The sequence below is a fragment of a genome, unplaced genomic scaffold (genome assembly GCF_019419815.1).
Source record: "Pyrus x bretschneideri cultivar Hongxiangsu unplaced genomic scaffold, Pyrus_bretschneideri_v1 Contig23, whole genome shotgun sequence".
NCBI lineage: Eukaryota > Viridiplantae > Streptophyta > Magnoliopsida > Rosales > Rosaceae > Pyrus > Pyrus x bretschneideri.
In genome coordinates this window covers 2,384,356-2,399,557 of record NW_025999535.1, presented here as the reverse complement: position 1 = coordinate 2,399,557, position 15,202 = coordinate 2,384,356, and the positions used below count along the sequence as shown (strand labels likewise).

General features: G+C 37.7%; 2 protein-coding genes across 6 annotated transcripts; one reads left to right on the top strand and one right to left on the bottom strand.

The window, feature by feature from the left end:
* The first annotated feature begins 2,494 nt into the window (after positions 1-2,494).
* Positions 2,495-10,527, top strand: LOC103960091. 5 transcript variants are annotated; one of them, XM_009372490.3, is made up of 21 exons: positions 2,497-2,912; positions 3,047-3,304; positions 3,557-3,662; positions 3,745-3,886; positions 4,124-4,388; positions 4,553-4,920; positions 5,104-5,177; positions 5,261-5,411; positions 5,762-5,945; positions 6,575-6,672; positions 6,778-6,818; positions 7,285-7,785; positions 8,230-8,287; positions 8,667-8,751; positions 8,858-8,932; positions 9,021-9,104; positions 9,210-9,353; positions 9,531-9,603; positions 9,710-9,792; positions 9,887-9,941; positions 10,094-10,527. In XM_009372490.3, the coding sequence occupies exons 2-21, from the start codon at positions 3,123-3,125 to the stop codon at positions 10,157-10,159; spliced, it is 2,835 nt and encodes a 944-aa protein (XP_009370765.2). In that variant the 5' UTR covers positions 2,497-2,912; positions 3,047-3,122; the 3' UTR covers positions 10,160-10,527. The 5 variants fall into 5 exon arrangements, 4 of the variants coding, with proteins under 4 accessions (XP_009370765.2, XP_048441683.1, XP_048441684.1 ...); XM_048585726.1 differs by lacking the exon at positions 2,497-2,912 and having other exon boundaries at positions 3,270-3,304; positions 3,749-3,886; positions 4,146-4,388; XM_048585727.1 differs by lacking the exon at positions 2,497-2,912 and having other exon boundaries at positions 3,270-3,304; positions 3,749-3,886; positions 4,137-4,388.
* Positions 10,528-11,159: 632 nt separating this feature from the next.
* On the bottom strand, positions 11,160-15,183 carry LOC103960096 (ETO1-like protein 1). Its single transcript, XM_048585685.1, is given in 6 exon segments — positions 11,160-11,519; positions 11,620-11,929; positions 12,048-12,339; positions 12,556-13,068; positions 13,070-14,272; positions 14,388-15,183. Coding segments are annotated over 6 exon segments (2,667 nt in total). The 5' UTR covers positions 14,516-15,183; the 3' UTR covers positions 11,160-11,298.
* Positions 15,184-15,202: the final 19 nt, after the last annotated feature.

The following is a 15,202-nucleotide window of genomic DNA, read 5'->3' as shown; positions in this document are numbered from 1 at the left end:
AAATTTTATCACTAGTAACATAACAATAGGATAATCTTTCACGATCAAAAATAAAAGGACAACCAAACAGAGAAAAATCAAATTAAACCCCTAAATACGTACACACATATATTAATCATGTAAAGCCAAATGGCATGATCATGCATCACTACACAGATCATGCCACTTGGGTTTACATGGTTAATAATATATATATATATATATATATATATATATATATAATCAGTGAACCAGCTAAAACGTCGTTATTTCTTTAATTGTTGGGGTTGTTGAACCTACTCGAGACATCTTGATAATTGAACCAGCTAAAACATACACTGCTTTGCAACAAACAAACACAAGGCCAATAGAAGACGTCTAAAGGCAAGTATTCAAGAAAAATTAAAGGGAGTGTGATGAGAATAGTAAGACTAATAATTATACTAGTGTGTGGTAAGTTATTTTTTGTTTTTTGTTTTTTTGTTTGGTGGAATGTGTGTGGTAAGTTTACATCTTCTATAATTATAATAAAATCATATAATTTTACATCTTCTTTAGATTTTGCACATTTTCTACTATAATTTATCAACAGTAGTATTATCAAAGGGATTTTCAAATTTTCTTTGCAACTTTGTCCTCTCATTTTTTTTGGGTCAAATAATAATTTTGTTAGATTAGATGTTAGATTAAAGAACTGATGAAATTCGAATTCACACAGTAATGTAAAGACAAAACTCATCTCCACTGCTATAGTAGAGGGCCACTTGCAACTTTGTCCTCTCTCATTCACTTCACCTTGTGAGACGACAACGTAAAGGAGACACGAACAAAATTATAAACATCAAAATCTCCCAGGTATTATGGATCATCACCAACTAGTTAATTCAATGAGCTGGCCTACCCCAAGAGGATGTTTCATGGGCTTCTCTTGATCTCCAGCCAGTCTAGTGCCGGCCCACTTTGGTTATTAAGCATCAGCTAGTAGGGTTTTCTTATTAAAATGTATAAAACCCCGGAAGGATTGAGTTTTAGAAATAAGATTGGATTGACAAAGATTAGTAATACAAGACTTGTAATCTATGTATAAGAATACGTTAGATAACCCATTTTATTGTAGATTCATAACTTATCATATTTAGTCTTGTCCATCTCACATTTTTATTCAACAAACAACAGACTAGACTCAAACCCATTTTAATTAATCGTAACTTATCTCATCCAATCCATCAAAGGAGGCCTTAAAGTTGCGCTTTTAACAGGGAGATGAAACGTTTTCTTTTATTTCCTTATGTTTTATGCAATCTTTCCTTTATTCTTCACGTGTCATTATCGTCTCAGATTTTCAATAAAATTTTTAACTGCTCTCGTTGAGTCACGTGTGATTATCCATTAAGAATCTCTACTCAAATTTCCAATAAGATTTTCAACTATTCACGTCAAGCCACGTGTCCATATCTGATCTTTATAAAGACCCAACCCACCACATCTACTCTCACAAGTCCCCCAATCCTCTCGGCTCATCTCAATTCTCACGTTTTCAAAGGCGAATAAAGTGAAATTTTACTGTTTATGCATGTTCTTAAGCTCAAAATTTCACTGTTAGGCTCTAAAGTGAAGAGAATTTTAAAGGAGTCTTAATGAAATACTTACGGTACTGTTCACTTTTAACATTAATAAATTTTTTACTTTAAAAAGGCACTTTCAGTATTATTTACTTACAACGCATTTTTATCATTTTGGTTAAAACTCCAAATTTTCAAAACATTTTCTTTAATTTTTCTAATTTTGAACCTACTCTCGGATATCAATCGCATTGATGATTTCCAAGTGAAGAAAACTGATCCATAATTTGGTGGCAGGAAGAATTTTGGTGGCAATCTAATGGCAGGCAGTACAAACATCGCATATTGCTCGGAAGATTCTATTTTTGTTGGGATCGGCTCTCGACTTGCGAGGTACTATGATGGGAGGATATGATCATAAATGTTCCAAAAGTTGTATACTATTTCGGAAAACTAATGTTGTACAATGAATGTCGATTACTGAGATCGGGTACCATGATTCATGACATAACCGTCCAAGTAATATTTGCAATTGTGATATGGAAAGCCCCACTGCGGAGGCAGTTGCTTATCGACTATATAAACATCACGTTAAGAAAAAAACTTTTTAGTTAAAATGGTTTCAGAAATTAGTATAACTCTTTCGTCTATTACCAATCATTTTGTCATTTGGTTCTTATTTAAATAACATTTTTCACGGAATAATCAAAATGATTGATGGTGAACAAAGTCAAAATCACTTTTATTGATTTGAAATCTCGTAACGAAGATAAATGACATAAGAACTCTCTCAAAAAATTTGAGACTCTCTGCCACCTCAAGAAAAAAAAAAAAACTAATAAAAAATGCTTGAAAACTTTAAATTTTAATGATAGTAGGATAGACTTTTTAGTATAAAAATATAATTTTTTGTTAGAATAAACCGTATCGGAACTTTTAAGGCTGTAATAAAAAACCCGGCAATAGGTAGTCATCGGGGTTGCGCGGGTTCATAGTTTCCCATCGTCGTTCTTTAGAAATTGAATTTTTTCAACGCATAGTAGGAGAGGAGAGAGCAGAGAGCAGAGTGGCAGTTGATGAAGGACCCCAGATCTCACCAATTCCTCCGATTTGGATTTCTACTATTACTATTACTAGCCGTTGCGACGCCCTCTCACGCCGAATCGTCGACGTGCTTGACGGTCTACAAACAAGGTGGCGCTCCGGCGGTCTTTCAATCCCCTAAATGCCCTCGCTGGACGCACTCCGAGTATGCTTCCTCCCACTCTCGAACCACCGCCTCCCGCTGCCAGGCCGCCACGCTTCAAGGCCGCCGGAAGTCTCTCGAGGATCGCACTCTCTGCGCTCTCGACGTACGCATTCCCTTCCCTGGTAAGCGCCCCAATCTCTCTCTCTCTCTCTAGCGTCTGTATTGTAAATTATGAATTTGGTTGGTTTTGTTGTGATTTGATCAATTCGTGCTATTGGGTTTTTCTTCTGATGTTTGGCATGTGAAATTGGGGCAGGGAAATTGGGGATTAAGGAGGTTACAGTGGGATTGTTGCTGTTTTTGATGGGCATAATGGGGATGAAGCTAGTGAAATGGCTTCAAGGCTTTTGCTGGAGTATTTCATTTTGCATACGTATTTTCTCATCGATGCATCGTACTCCGCTATCTTGACGAAAGCTTCAGGAAGTTTGCAGACTAGTACAGATCATCATTTTCTTTTCCAATGGTATAATTGGGATGGCCTACTCGATCGGCATGAATTGAATCTTGGAAGGTACATTTCAATCTAATTAGCCCCGTCTTTGTTATTTGGTTCTTGAAAAGAAGGATCTTTGGTTTTTAATTTTTTACTCAATTTCATGACGTGAAGCTTTTGATGTAAACCACTGAAATGCTTTCCACTGTTTTACGTGAATAACTTACATAGGCCAGTGAAGGAATAGATTGTTTTATGTTCCTTTATTTTTAGAGGTTTTCTGGACAAACCATTTTGGTACTTATCTCTGGTTGGTTAATGATTTCTCAGGTTTAAGCATTCATTCCAAGCAAATCTTGATGATTCTTTTCACTTTGAAATTTTGAAAGAAGCATTATTGAGGGCAATTCATGATATGGATGCAAAGTTTTCTAAGGTATGTTTTACATGATGTTGTTTGCCCAGCAATGCTCTATCTAATTGATCTTGTATTGATGGTCCTTATATTGATTATGAAGGAAGCATCCAGAAAGAACCTGGTTTCGGGCTCCACAGCCACAATTGTAATACTTGCTGATGGTCAAATATTAGTTGCAAATATTGGAGACTCAAAGGCGTTATTGTGCTCGGAAAAATTTCAATCTCATGCAGAGGCTAAAGGTCAGAAGGGTTTCTTAAATGCTGCTGTTTATTGTTTTAATGCACTTTTATTTTGAGTGAAAAATGGCATATTGAGACGTTTAATTTATGTTCTCTCTCTCTCTCTCTCTTTCTCTCTCTCAAATCAGTTCTTGTATGTCAGAGTAGGAGTGTGATTTACTATGGTACTGTTTAGTTTACATTTCACTATATAAGAACATGGCGGAGTTTATTTATTTTCTTGTACTTATGTTGCAGCCGCTTATTTAAGATTATACAGGCAGGAAAGACATAATGGTGCTCTTTCACGTCGAAGAAACAATAAAAACCTTGACTTGGCTTCCTCCACTGGAATGGTGCATTTTTCTGTTAAAGAATTGACAAGTGACCATCATCCTGACAGATACGATGAAAAATCACGTGTGGAAACTGCGGGTGGCTATGTTATTGAATGGGGTGGTGTGCCTCGAGTAAATGGTGAGCTGGCTATTTCCAGAGCTATTGGTGATGTCTCCTTTAAAAGGTGAGGTTCACAAGCAACAGAAAAATATGCAAAGTTTGCACTCTTTCTTTGTTGGAAGGAGCTTCTGATTTAGTTGTAGTAATTTGCATTCCGTGGTTTTTCATCTCATAGAAACCTGAATTACGTTTGCACGCAATTTAACATTTGCACTGGATTGTCATCAGTTATGGCGTCATATCTGCACCAGAGTTGACTGATTGGCAACCCCTAACTGTAAATGATACCTATCTTGTGGCGGCATCTGATGGAGTTTTTGAGAAGCTGAGCGTGCAGGACGTTTGTGATTTGTTGTGGGAAGTACGGAGTTATGATTCTGGGAGATCAGAGATCTCTTCCTCGTGTTCCTACTCATTAGCTGACTGCATAGTGAATACTGCATTTGAAAAAGGCAGTATGGATAACGTGGCAGCTGTTGTTGTTCCATTGGTATCTACTGGGATTTCTGGAAATCTATTCAAGGAAAGGTCAGTTGGAGAAGGAGACACAAATTATCCAGCATTAGGACTGCAGGAGTCCACCTATGAAGGCTCAGGTCCCTTATGCTTTTAAACCTTCTCTGGATATCAATCGCATTGATGATTTGGAATTCATTTGTAGGAGAACACAAATCAAATCTTATTTAGAACGTCATTAAATGGAATTCATTGTTCACATACACTTTTGGTGATTGTTAATTTCCTAATGTTTTCGTGATTACTTTTGTTCCCTTGATCAGCCAATGACTTCACATATGACCTAAAGCAATTGAAGTATGCTCATCCAGTTGTTGCCAAGTTTGACAGGTTATTGGTAAGCCTCGTCCTCTTTTCTCAACTGGAGGGGTTGTAATTGAAGTATGCTCATCCAGGTTTTGACTGTTTTTCTTACTCTAGGTAAAAGGAAAACATGGCTATGTTGGCTGTTTCTATCTATCTGAGAACCTTGATGAACATGCAGAGTACATGTTGCAAGAGAAGGATGAGCATGAATATTTTGTGTATGACCTGCCTCAGGCTCTCCCTGAGGCCCTTGACCAACAGTTTGGTAAGTGAACAGTGTCAACACAAACTTAGCTCCACATCAGTGATCAAATTTTACTGAGCCTTAATAACTTGCAATGGCTTCTACTTGGATGGGAAGCCTGCGAAGTTTTTCTAAAACCTGTTTTTGTTTTAATTTTTAATCTAAACATCTCTCGTCTTTCTTCATTATTATTATGATTATTATGTTGGCTAGGTTTACACACAAATAAGCACTTCAACATGCTAGCATACGTGATACAGATTCCTGATGTACTGTATCCTGATGTACCGTCGACTAAGAATGTTGTATAAACTTTAGTGCAAATTGCATCAATTATACAGACCCACTTGAATGTTTCCTTTTTGTTTTAGGTGGACGTCTAAATTTGTACCATGACCAGAATTTTTGCACGTACCTTGGAATTACTGTTGACAATGCTAAAGATCAATGCACAAATCCTGAAGGCTTTGCAAGTTTTCTTGCATTGCTTGAATCAGTTCCTTTCCTTGATGCTGGTTCAGCTAATGGATCTGAATATTCAATGCCTGACAGCAGGTAAAGATGCTTTGTCTACTTGAATGTCTCTGTGCGTGACCTTTGTCAAATAGTTCTGAACACTAACATGTGGTGACTTCGACATAAGAGATTCATCTTGATACCATCATTTGTATGTGTGTAAGTAGTTCACCTGATCTGTATTACAAAATACAACTGCTAAATCGTTAAGCAGCCACAATCTACGTATTAATAGATTTTGTGAAGCACTTGAAAAATGGTACGAATATGAATATGGAAATATTGTGAGTATTATTTAGGAGTATCTTGATCTCTTTGACATCATGCATACTTACACAAACTATGAAAGAGATACGAAGGGGTCCAGAATAGCAGTACCATTCGGAAAACCATTTTTATGATTGTTAGGATTTTATTCAGAGAATAATGAAATTCTTGTTCTGTAGTCTAGAATAATCATACTTTATGTGCATATATCAGAATTGATGGTGTGGAATAAAAAGTAAGGCAGAGTTTGCTTTGAAAATCATTTGTAGTGTTGTATATGTTCTGCATTTATGCTTATGTTATCCTTTTAAACCTTGGTATTCTCCCATTTATGCATTGAAACGTATCTTACTGGCTTTTAGAACAGACATTTAAGAAACATTATCCTTATTGCCTGTCAGGTATGTACTAAAGAAGAGGTTTGGTCGTGGATCATATGGTGAAGTGTGGCTGGCTTTTAATTGGAACTGTCATCAAGGCAACAACACTTCAAATTCAAGTGAGAAAAATAAGAGCATCTCATTTAGTTATTTATTTATTTATTTTTGTCTTTTTGACTTTCATATCAAAGATAATAGCTGATTGGCTCATAATTGCTATGCAGGCCTTCCTGATGAAAACTTGCTCATTTTAAAACGTATAATGGTAATTATTTGATCAATTAAGTTTTGTGACAAAAAAATTGATTTATTATTGTAAAAATTCAGCATTCATGTTGCGATAGTAATGACATTCTAGCTTTTGATTGTGAACATATTGCCTATTCTTTTCCCGTAGTTGGTCTAATTTCATTTTTATTCTTGAAAATGTTTTATTGTTGACAAATCTTTATATGCATGTATCAGAATATTCAATGAAGTTCGTCTTCTTACTGCGCTTGTGCTGAAAAGCAGTGTTAAGACTATAATTCTTCTCTACTTATTGATACTTTCAGTTTTCTTATGGAATTCAAAGAATTATTTACATTCTCACTATTTGTTTCCTCTTTTGACTCATAAAGTAAATGCTTGAAGTTTCAAAATTTTCTGGCATTTACTTGTCAAATATGTTTTAAAGATTTAAAGTTTCTGGAATTTTATTTTTAAGAATGAGTGGTTGATAATTGTAACAGGTGGAGAGAGGGGCTGCTGTTTACTTAAGTGGTTTACGGGAAAAATATTTCGGTGAAATTTTTCTAAATGCCTCTAGTCGTCTTGGAGGTTCTCTATCAGCTGGAACATCAACCTCTGTCTTGAATGAATCATGGTTTGATTTCTATGGCTTGTTAGAGACAACTGATTCAATGACGTATGGAAGCAGAAACAGTTGGACTTTTGAAAAATTGTTCCAGGACAGATTTAGACTGCATGGAGATTTCTATGAAGAAGGGTTGAACCATATTGCTAGATATGTAGAGTCTTTTGAATCTCAAGCAAATGAAATATGGCTTGTATTTCATTATGAGGGCGTGTCTTTATCGAAGATTATGTATACTGTGGAAGAAGATACTAATGCTGATGAAAGAGCTGAAAAAGTGAACCATGTCCAGATGCTGCGTCCATCAAAGTGGTGGCATTGGTTGAAGACAACAGAAGCAGGAAAGGAGCAAATGCGCAGTCTTATATGGCAATTGGTGTGTCATGTCTTTAATTTTCATTGAATTTTTTTTTATGCTCCGTCATTACTGATTTACATATTGCTATCTTATATCATTGAGAAGTTTTCTATCTACAAAACATCAAATTACTAGTTAATCTAGTTCAGAAGATTTCTTTTTGTCGAACTGCTTCTGGGGTGTCAGTGTTTTGAACTTTGTCAAGTATGCTAGCTTTAATACAAGTACGTGCTTCGTGACTATCCCTACGCCTATGGAGTTGTCTAGTATAACTTAGACTGGTGAATCTTTCTTGCTTTTATTGGTATTTAAACTGACTTTGTTTGAAAAAAAAATCATGCTGGAAGTTTTCATGAGTTTCTTTTCAGTCTTATTATGGGATCACATATATTCATTTTTCTGCTCTTGTGGCTTTAGACCAATGCATTTATTTTAATACTTGATCTTTTTCATTTTGGCCAGTTGATGGCGTTGAAGTCCTGTCATGACCGTAATATTACCCATAGAGATATCAAACCTGGTGAGTTCATCGGTGTCATGTTATACTACACCTTAGTTATATATTGTGAAAACATACGTATAATAGTTTTGAAAAGGAAATTAATTGGCTAGAGCTGGTTGTACTTGTCTTAGCATTGTCTTTTTATTCTTGTTGGCCAATAGAAATATTATTTTAAGAGTATTTGGGAGGTAGTCAGACAAATTTAAATATCGAATAAGATGCACCTTTAAATCTACAATTTATTTTGAACCTTTCAAGTCATACAGGATCCAATGGTATTTTCATTATGTCAGTGAAACTGAAACATATGCTAGTAGCTCTTTGTCTACAAAATCCGGCTTATAGAAGCTAGATCTTTCGCATTAATTGCCTACTTGAATTTTCTTATGTTTTGTAGAGAATATGGTGTTATGCTTTGAAGAGCAGAACACGGGGAGATGCCTGAAAGGAATTCCAAATGGCCACAATTTCACCACCAAAATGTAGGATCACCTTACTATTTGGAGTATATAACTTGATATATTATAAAGGTAATGCTTTTGATTTGAGTGTGCTAGTAACTTGATGTCTTCTTGATAAATCATTTAGGCGCATTATTGACTTTGGCAGTGCACTGGATGAGTTCACTTTAAAGCATTTGTATGGTTCTACTGGACCATCCAGGTATCTATTGTACTGTGGGAATTATCTGTCCATTAATCAAAATTGTAACGAGTTTATGATGGATATATTGATTTTTGTGTTTCTCTAGAGTTGAACAGACTAATGAATATACTCCTCCGGAAGCCTTGCTTTATTCTAATTGGTACCGGAAGTCCACCAACACAACATTGAAGTAAGTTGAAATATTAGTAAATTAGTTCTTTATCTACATTCGTGAAAGAAATTGATCTTATGTACTAACGATAGATGTGCATCTTACCTCATATCTGTTGCACAGGTACGATATGTGGAGTGTTGGTGTTGTGATGTTAGAGTTGATTTTAGGATCACCGAATGTTTTCCAGATTAGTGATTACACACGCATTCTTTTAGACCAGCATCTACAGGGATGGAATGAGGGCTTAAAGGAGCTTGCCTACAAGTGAGTTTAAGGCAATGTTACTTACATCTTTAATCGTGGGAAATAAACATTTGGATCGGATCTCTTTCATAGACTCTGTTTTGTTATAACCGTCCATGACATGCTTTGGGCCTTTGGCTATGCTGTTGCCAAACTTGAGCTCCATTTATATTTAGGCTTACATTTTTTGGTTGACAGACTTAGATCATTCATGGAGTTGTGCATCTTAATCCCTGGGAGTTCCTTACGACATCACCAAACCGAGGGCCAGGTGAGTTTACCATCTGTTATTGCTACTTGGTTTTGGGATTGTGACATTAGGACAACATACTCTCTAATTTCATTTTTGGCTAATTTGTTTTCACTTTTGCGACCAGGCTCGAGGATCACCAGCTTCTTGGAAATGCTCAGAAGAATTTTTCTCTCATCAAATAAAGAGTAGAGATCCGCTTAAACTAGGGTCCGTAACTGGTTGTATCTATTTTATTTATCAGAATAATTTACGTGGTACAATTCGTGTTGGATATCATGTTGCATACTTGTTGAAACTGCAGGTTTCCAAATGTTTGGGCTATGAGGTTGGTGCGCCAGCTATTACTCTGGGAGCCTGTAAGTTATATCTATTAGTTTTCTTCTCTCTTTAGGGCATCACAAGTTTCCTAGGTGAACTTGTTAAACTTAGTGTCTGTTACTATGTGGTTATCTTGTAAACTCCCGCATCGCTTTAGTAAATGTGATGGTTGAAACATTTGAACTACCAGGAGGAGCGGTTGAGCGTTGACGAAGCTTTGCAACATCCATATTTCCAGCCCCCTCCCAGGGAATGAGTTCATTGGACAAATACGAATATGTACATCGTTCACCTACTGATTTTCCTCCGAGGGGTACATTGCTTCGTCAGTGTTGGTGAATCAGCTGATACCTGCCATTTTGGCGGACGCAGCATCTGCACGTGCTTTCATCTTATCAACTGTTTCTTCGTCAGCACTCGTTTCTTGCTCGGAAGTGTACATAAGTTTGACAGAACGCGAGCAGAATGAACACAAGCTCTGTTTGCTTAATGGAAATTTGGAAGATTGCACATACGTAGCATATCCTCGAAGGGAATCTGTGCCTCACTTGCCGATGAAGTTTGTTAAATGAGCATTTGGTGTTAAGATCATTTAGATGTATAGTTTAATATAATTTAGTTTAATCAAGGAGCTCGTTTGATGAAAATATTTTCGGAACCAAATCCGTAGTAAAATTGCAAGTGAATCTTGAAAAAGCACTTGAAGTGCTTCCTCCAAGAAGCATATAATTGGTGGTTCTTGCAGGAAGCACGTCAAGTGCTTTTGCGTCATCAAGTGCTTTTGGAACGCAAAAATATTATCTCTAAAAAAAGGGTTGATATTTATGATAAGTCGGATTATTACAAGTTTAGTTAACAAAATATGAACGATTGGTATTATCGCATGTGAAGATGAAAGCCTTGTCTATTGCTTTCAGGTTTAGGTCTACGGTTGCCAGAGAGTGCGCCCGTTACATGGCCGGATGTCGAACATACACCCATTACTCACATTGTAAAATGATCCCTTCGTAGTGAAACGGAGATGACAAAGTGGCAGTGTTCCAACTTATCATGAATGGTCATGTGTTCAACGTTTCACATGAAGTCGTATAATTGGTTTGAAACACCGTCATCTTGGAGTCTTCTGTGGGATTGTATGTCTAGGCTGCATTATTTTATATTTTTCCCTAACCCGCGCCCAACCGCGCAACTGGTGAACGCGGTGGAGGCCGGTGAAGTTGGTGACAGCAGTAGGCAAAGAAAACGAGAAAAACATGGGGGGTAACAATGCAATTAATGGATTATATATTGCCAAACGCATAAATTACAAAATTTTGACCTATAAAAAAATAGAAGAGATATGACATCGGAGGTAACACACATATACTTTGCTAGTGTACACAACAATGCGCTGGTTCATGGTTCATGGCTGTTTACACGGCTATGAAGCTCCAGCATCTCTTGATGGTTCGGATCGACAGAGAGAGCGGCTCGACAGTCTCGCAAAGCACCCACGACGTCTCCAACGTGCTCATGGAATGCCGCCCGTAAGTGCAGAAGGTGGAGGTCGGCTTTGAATGCAATTGCCCTTGATAGTTCTGCAATGGCCTCTGCTTCTTTGTGGCTATCCATTAACACTGTTCCCATCAAGAACACGAAACTCTGTTTCATACAATTTGAAATGAAACTTTGACGATAATAATGTACGAGTGTTGAAGAAGAAATGAAAAATCGAACCTGCAGCTCTATATCTGTAAGGGTACACCCGAAGTGGATCTAAGCGGGTGACCATCTCCAGATCAGTCTTTGTGAGTTCGCGATCACAGTATTCGGACCTCTTCTCATAGGCAGATGCATTGTTCCGGGCCTTCTCAATCAGTTTGCTCATTTCCTCATATGCAGCAGACTTGTCATCTCTGAGAAAATGAACCCGAGCAAGGCCCTGGTGTGCTCGGGTATGCCTGATCTTTAGAGCATTTATGTAGCAATCAGCTGCCAAGTCTAACTTCCCACGATCAACATAAACACTTCCAAGGTTGTTGAGTGCCTGGTAAATGAAAAATTGAAGGGTCCATAGAAAGGTTGGAACATGCTGAGACTAGCAGTCGATCCCAGCAGGAATTAGGGTTAGGAAGATTTTCATGATTTGGTTGAAAAATACTTACTTGACCTTTACGCAACCTGTCAGATGGGCACTTCAAGGCATCTTCGAGGAGGGATACAACAGTCGATGAAGAGGATGGATCCTGGCTAGAGTCTGCCAGTGCATAGGCTTTCAAAAAGAAAGCCTCAAAGGATCTTTTAATTCTGATAGATTCCTCTGCTTTCCGGAGCCCTTCCTCACAATGGCCTGTATCGTATAAGATCCACCCCTCATAAACCAACTTTTCATCATCGCTGGATGCATGTTGACGAGCTAATTGTAAACTTTGCATTGCTGCTTCGGGACAGTTCAACCTGATCAAGTGGAGACATGAGATTTCTACTGACATTTTCAGAACCAAAAAGGTTTCTTGCTCAAAAATTGAATCTTAAGGTTTGACACAGGCGGGGTAATAGTATTCAGGATATACCATTAACTTTTGGGTAAAACATAACCAACAAAAAATTGAACCTATCAAAATAAAAGGAACTATATCACAATCTCCACAAATGTTCGGATCCAAAACATACCTGAGAAGAAGCAATGACTGTCTGAAATACAGAACACCTTTTGCTGCATCAGATTCAAGCATCTGGTAAATAACTGAGAGGGATCCAATATCATCGACTGAAGACCAACGATTGTACAATTGCAGCCAACAATCTGCTGTTGTCCAATTTTCTACATGCTCACGCACAAGTGTGCGAAATTGGGATGCTGCCACCCGTCCCTCAAACATTCTGTAATCCGGGGAGAGAGTCAGAATTGCTTGAACATCACAAATGGCTGATTTATAGTCCTCAAGAGCAAGATAGAAACAAAACCGGAGTTCCAAGCATTCTAATGCAAGTTTAAACCCCAGAACCCAATTAATTTCTGCAAGTGCAGCTTGAACATTCTGGTTTCTCATTAATGTAGCCGCACGATACATGTAAGGGTAAGTAAGAGTTGGATCCAGCTCAGATGCTTTCTCAAGGTCTTCCCATCTCTTATCACCTTCACAGTACAAGGACCTCTCCTGATACATCCATCCAAGCGGTGTAACAGGCGCAGATTACAGAGCTAAGCTTTTCATATGACCAAAGTTTATGGCCCTTAATGTAACTCAGTCTCGCTAATCCTGCTACTGAGTATATATGGCCTGCATTTAAAGCTTCTTCAAAAAGGCGTTTAGCTTCATCATACTGTTTTCTCAAGAGCCTCAGGCATCCCAACTGATGGAATGCCAGCATTCTTTGTCTATCATTTTCAGAAAACTCTACCAATCGTTCCAGGAAACAAGCTGTTTTATCCAACTGTAGATCAAGGTTCATACAAACTTCACTTAATAAACAGTATAGCGAAAACGAGGCTTGCCCAACCATGATCGATCTCTGTTGTCTATCAGCATGCCTGAATATATCCACCACTCGGTTGTCATTCAAACAATCAGGAAGATCATTTAAGAAAACTTGTAAACATGATGCAGCAAGGACAGGACAGTTCTCTTCAAGAGCATATGCCATGAGTTCTACCGCATCCTCTCTAGAAGACACAAAGGATGCAAGTTTCCGGTCGCAAGCATCTTTAAGCTTTTCGCAACAAAATTTATTTGCAAAAACTAATATTTCCAACAAAAGATGAGTGGGGACTTCATTCAAACTGCCTGTCGTACTGAACTCAATGATTGTCCTCATACCTGATGCACTGATATTGTTTTGTGACAAATCTATGTCCTCGCGAAGTGATTCCGAGAAACACCCATTAAGCATGGCATGAAATGGAGCAGAAAGGCTTGATATTTTCTGCCTATCACAGTCTACTTTCTCATCTTGTATTCGAAAACTGACATTTCTTGGTATTTCATTCCCATTTATCGAAATATTCTCATGTGTACGACTTACAGTTGCATCAATAGGAAGCTGAGTCAAAATATCTACTGGCCCAAATTCTTGTGCACATTTATCACAACTGGCAAGCAAGTCGGAACTATGCTCTTCCCCTTGCATCTCATACTTCAACCATGCTCCAAATATGAGCTTCTCATGAATGGAGTTAGCTTTCTGCCAAGCTGCACGAAGGCTTCTTCGCATCAGCTTGACTTCTCCGAGGCCCCTAAAGACCTGGAATTGTAACAGGTAAAGATTCGACTGTTCCTGTGGAGGACACAACTCAAGTTCTTCATGAATTTGAGCTAAAACTTTGACATAATCAACAGGTTTATAGAACGGGAGTATTGGCGGCTCGGGGACCTTGATAAGAGATTCTCTACAGTAATTTGCACATACACACCAAAATATAACATGGAAATCAAAATTGTGAATTGGGAAGTAAATATCAAAAATAATTATTGAAACTAAAGCAATTACGAAGAATGACTTACATAGAAGAAGAGGAGGAGTTTAATGGAAGCTTGGAAAGCTTCCCTCTTTCCACCTGGAGCCATGACAGTGGATTGAGGGCATTAACCTGTGATTCTTTACCAGACTCAGAGGGAAAGAAAGTCCTCATGGGGCATAAGACCCTAAGTAAATCCCAGATCTCCAAATTACCCAGATGGGTTTCTCTCTCTAAAAACTCAAAAGTTCAAGTTTCTATCTCTAAAAACTCAAAGTTCAAGCACAACAGAGAATGGGGAAACGAGAAAACAAAACCCAAGAAAAATTCCAAGTGATCCCAAATCACTTGGCTGACAGACTTCCCACCAATGAACCTAAATTCCAAATCCCACAAAAAATTCAAGAATTACAAGCAGACAATAATGTCCGAGTTGGACCTATTTCAACGTTTTCAAATTAAAACAAACCCAATTCACCAAACAAAAAAAAAAAAAAAAAAAATTCTGGGTTTTATTCATTCAACAAAAAAGATGAAAATTTTCTCTCTTTTTTTTCAATTTACAACAAAAATGATTACTTCCCCCCTCCTCTCAGTGTACGAAGCAGATAAAAGAAAAGAAAAACCCCAGAAAAGAACAAGCACCCACCAAAGAATTAAGCAAGGTCTCTACCAGTGAGAGAGGAAAGAAAAAGAGACTCACTTCACTTATGGCTTGAATTTTTGCAGAGAAGTTTGTCACAGATTACAACAAGCTGAGAGGAGCTTCAGAGAGGCATGGGACCGACCAGCTACCAAGTGAAAGGAATTCAAATGAAAAAAATCTGTCCAAGTATCACTCTTTTCCCCTACATTTTTGCT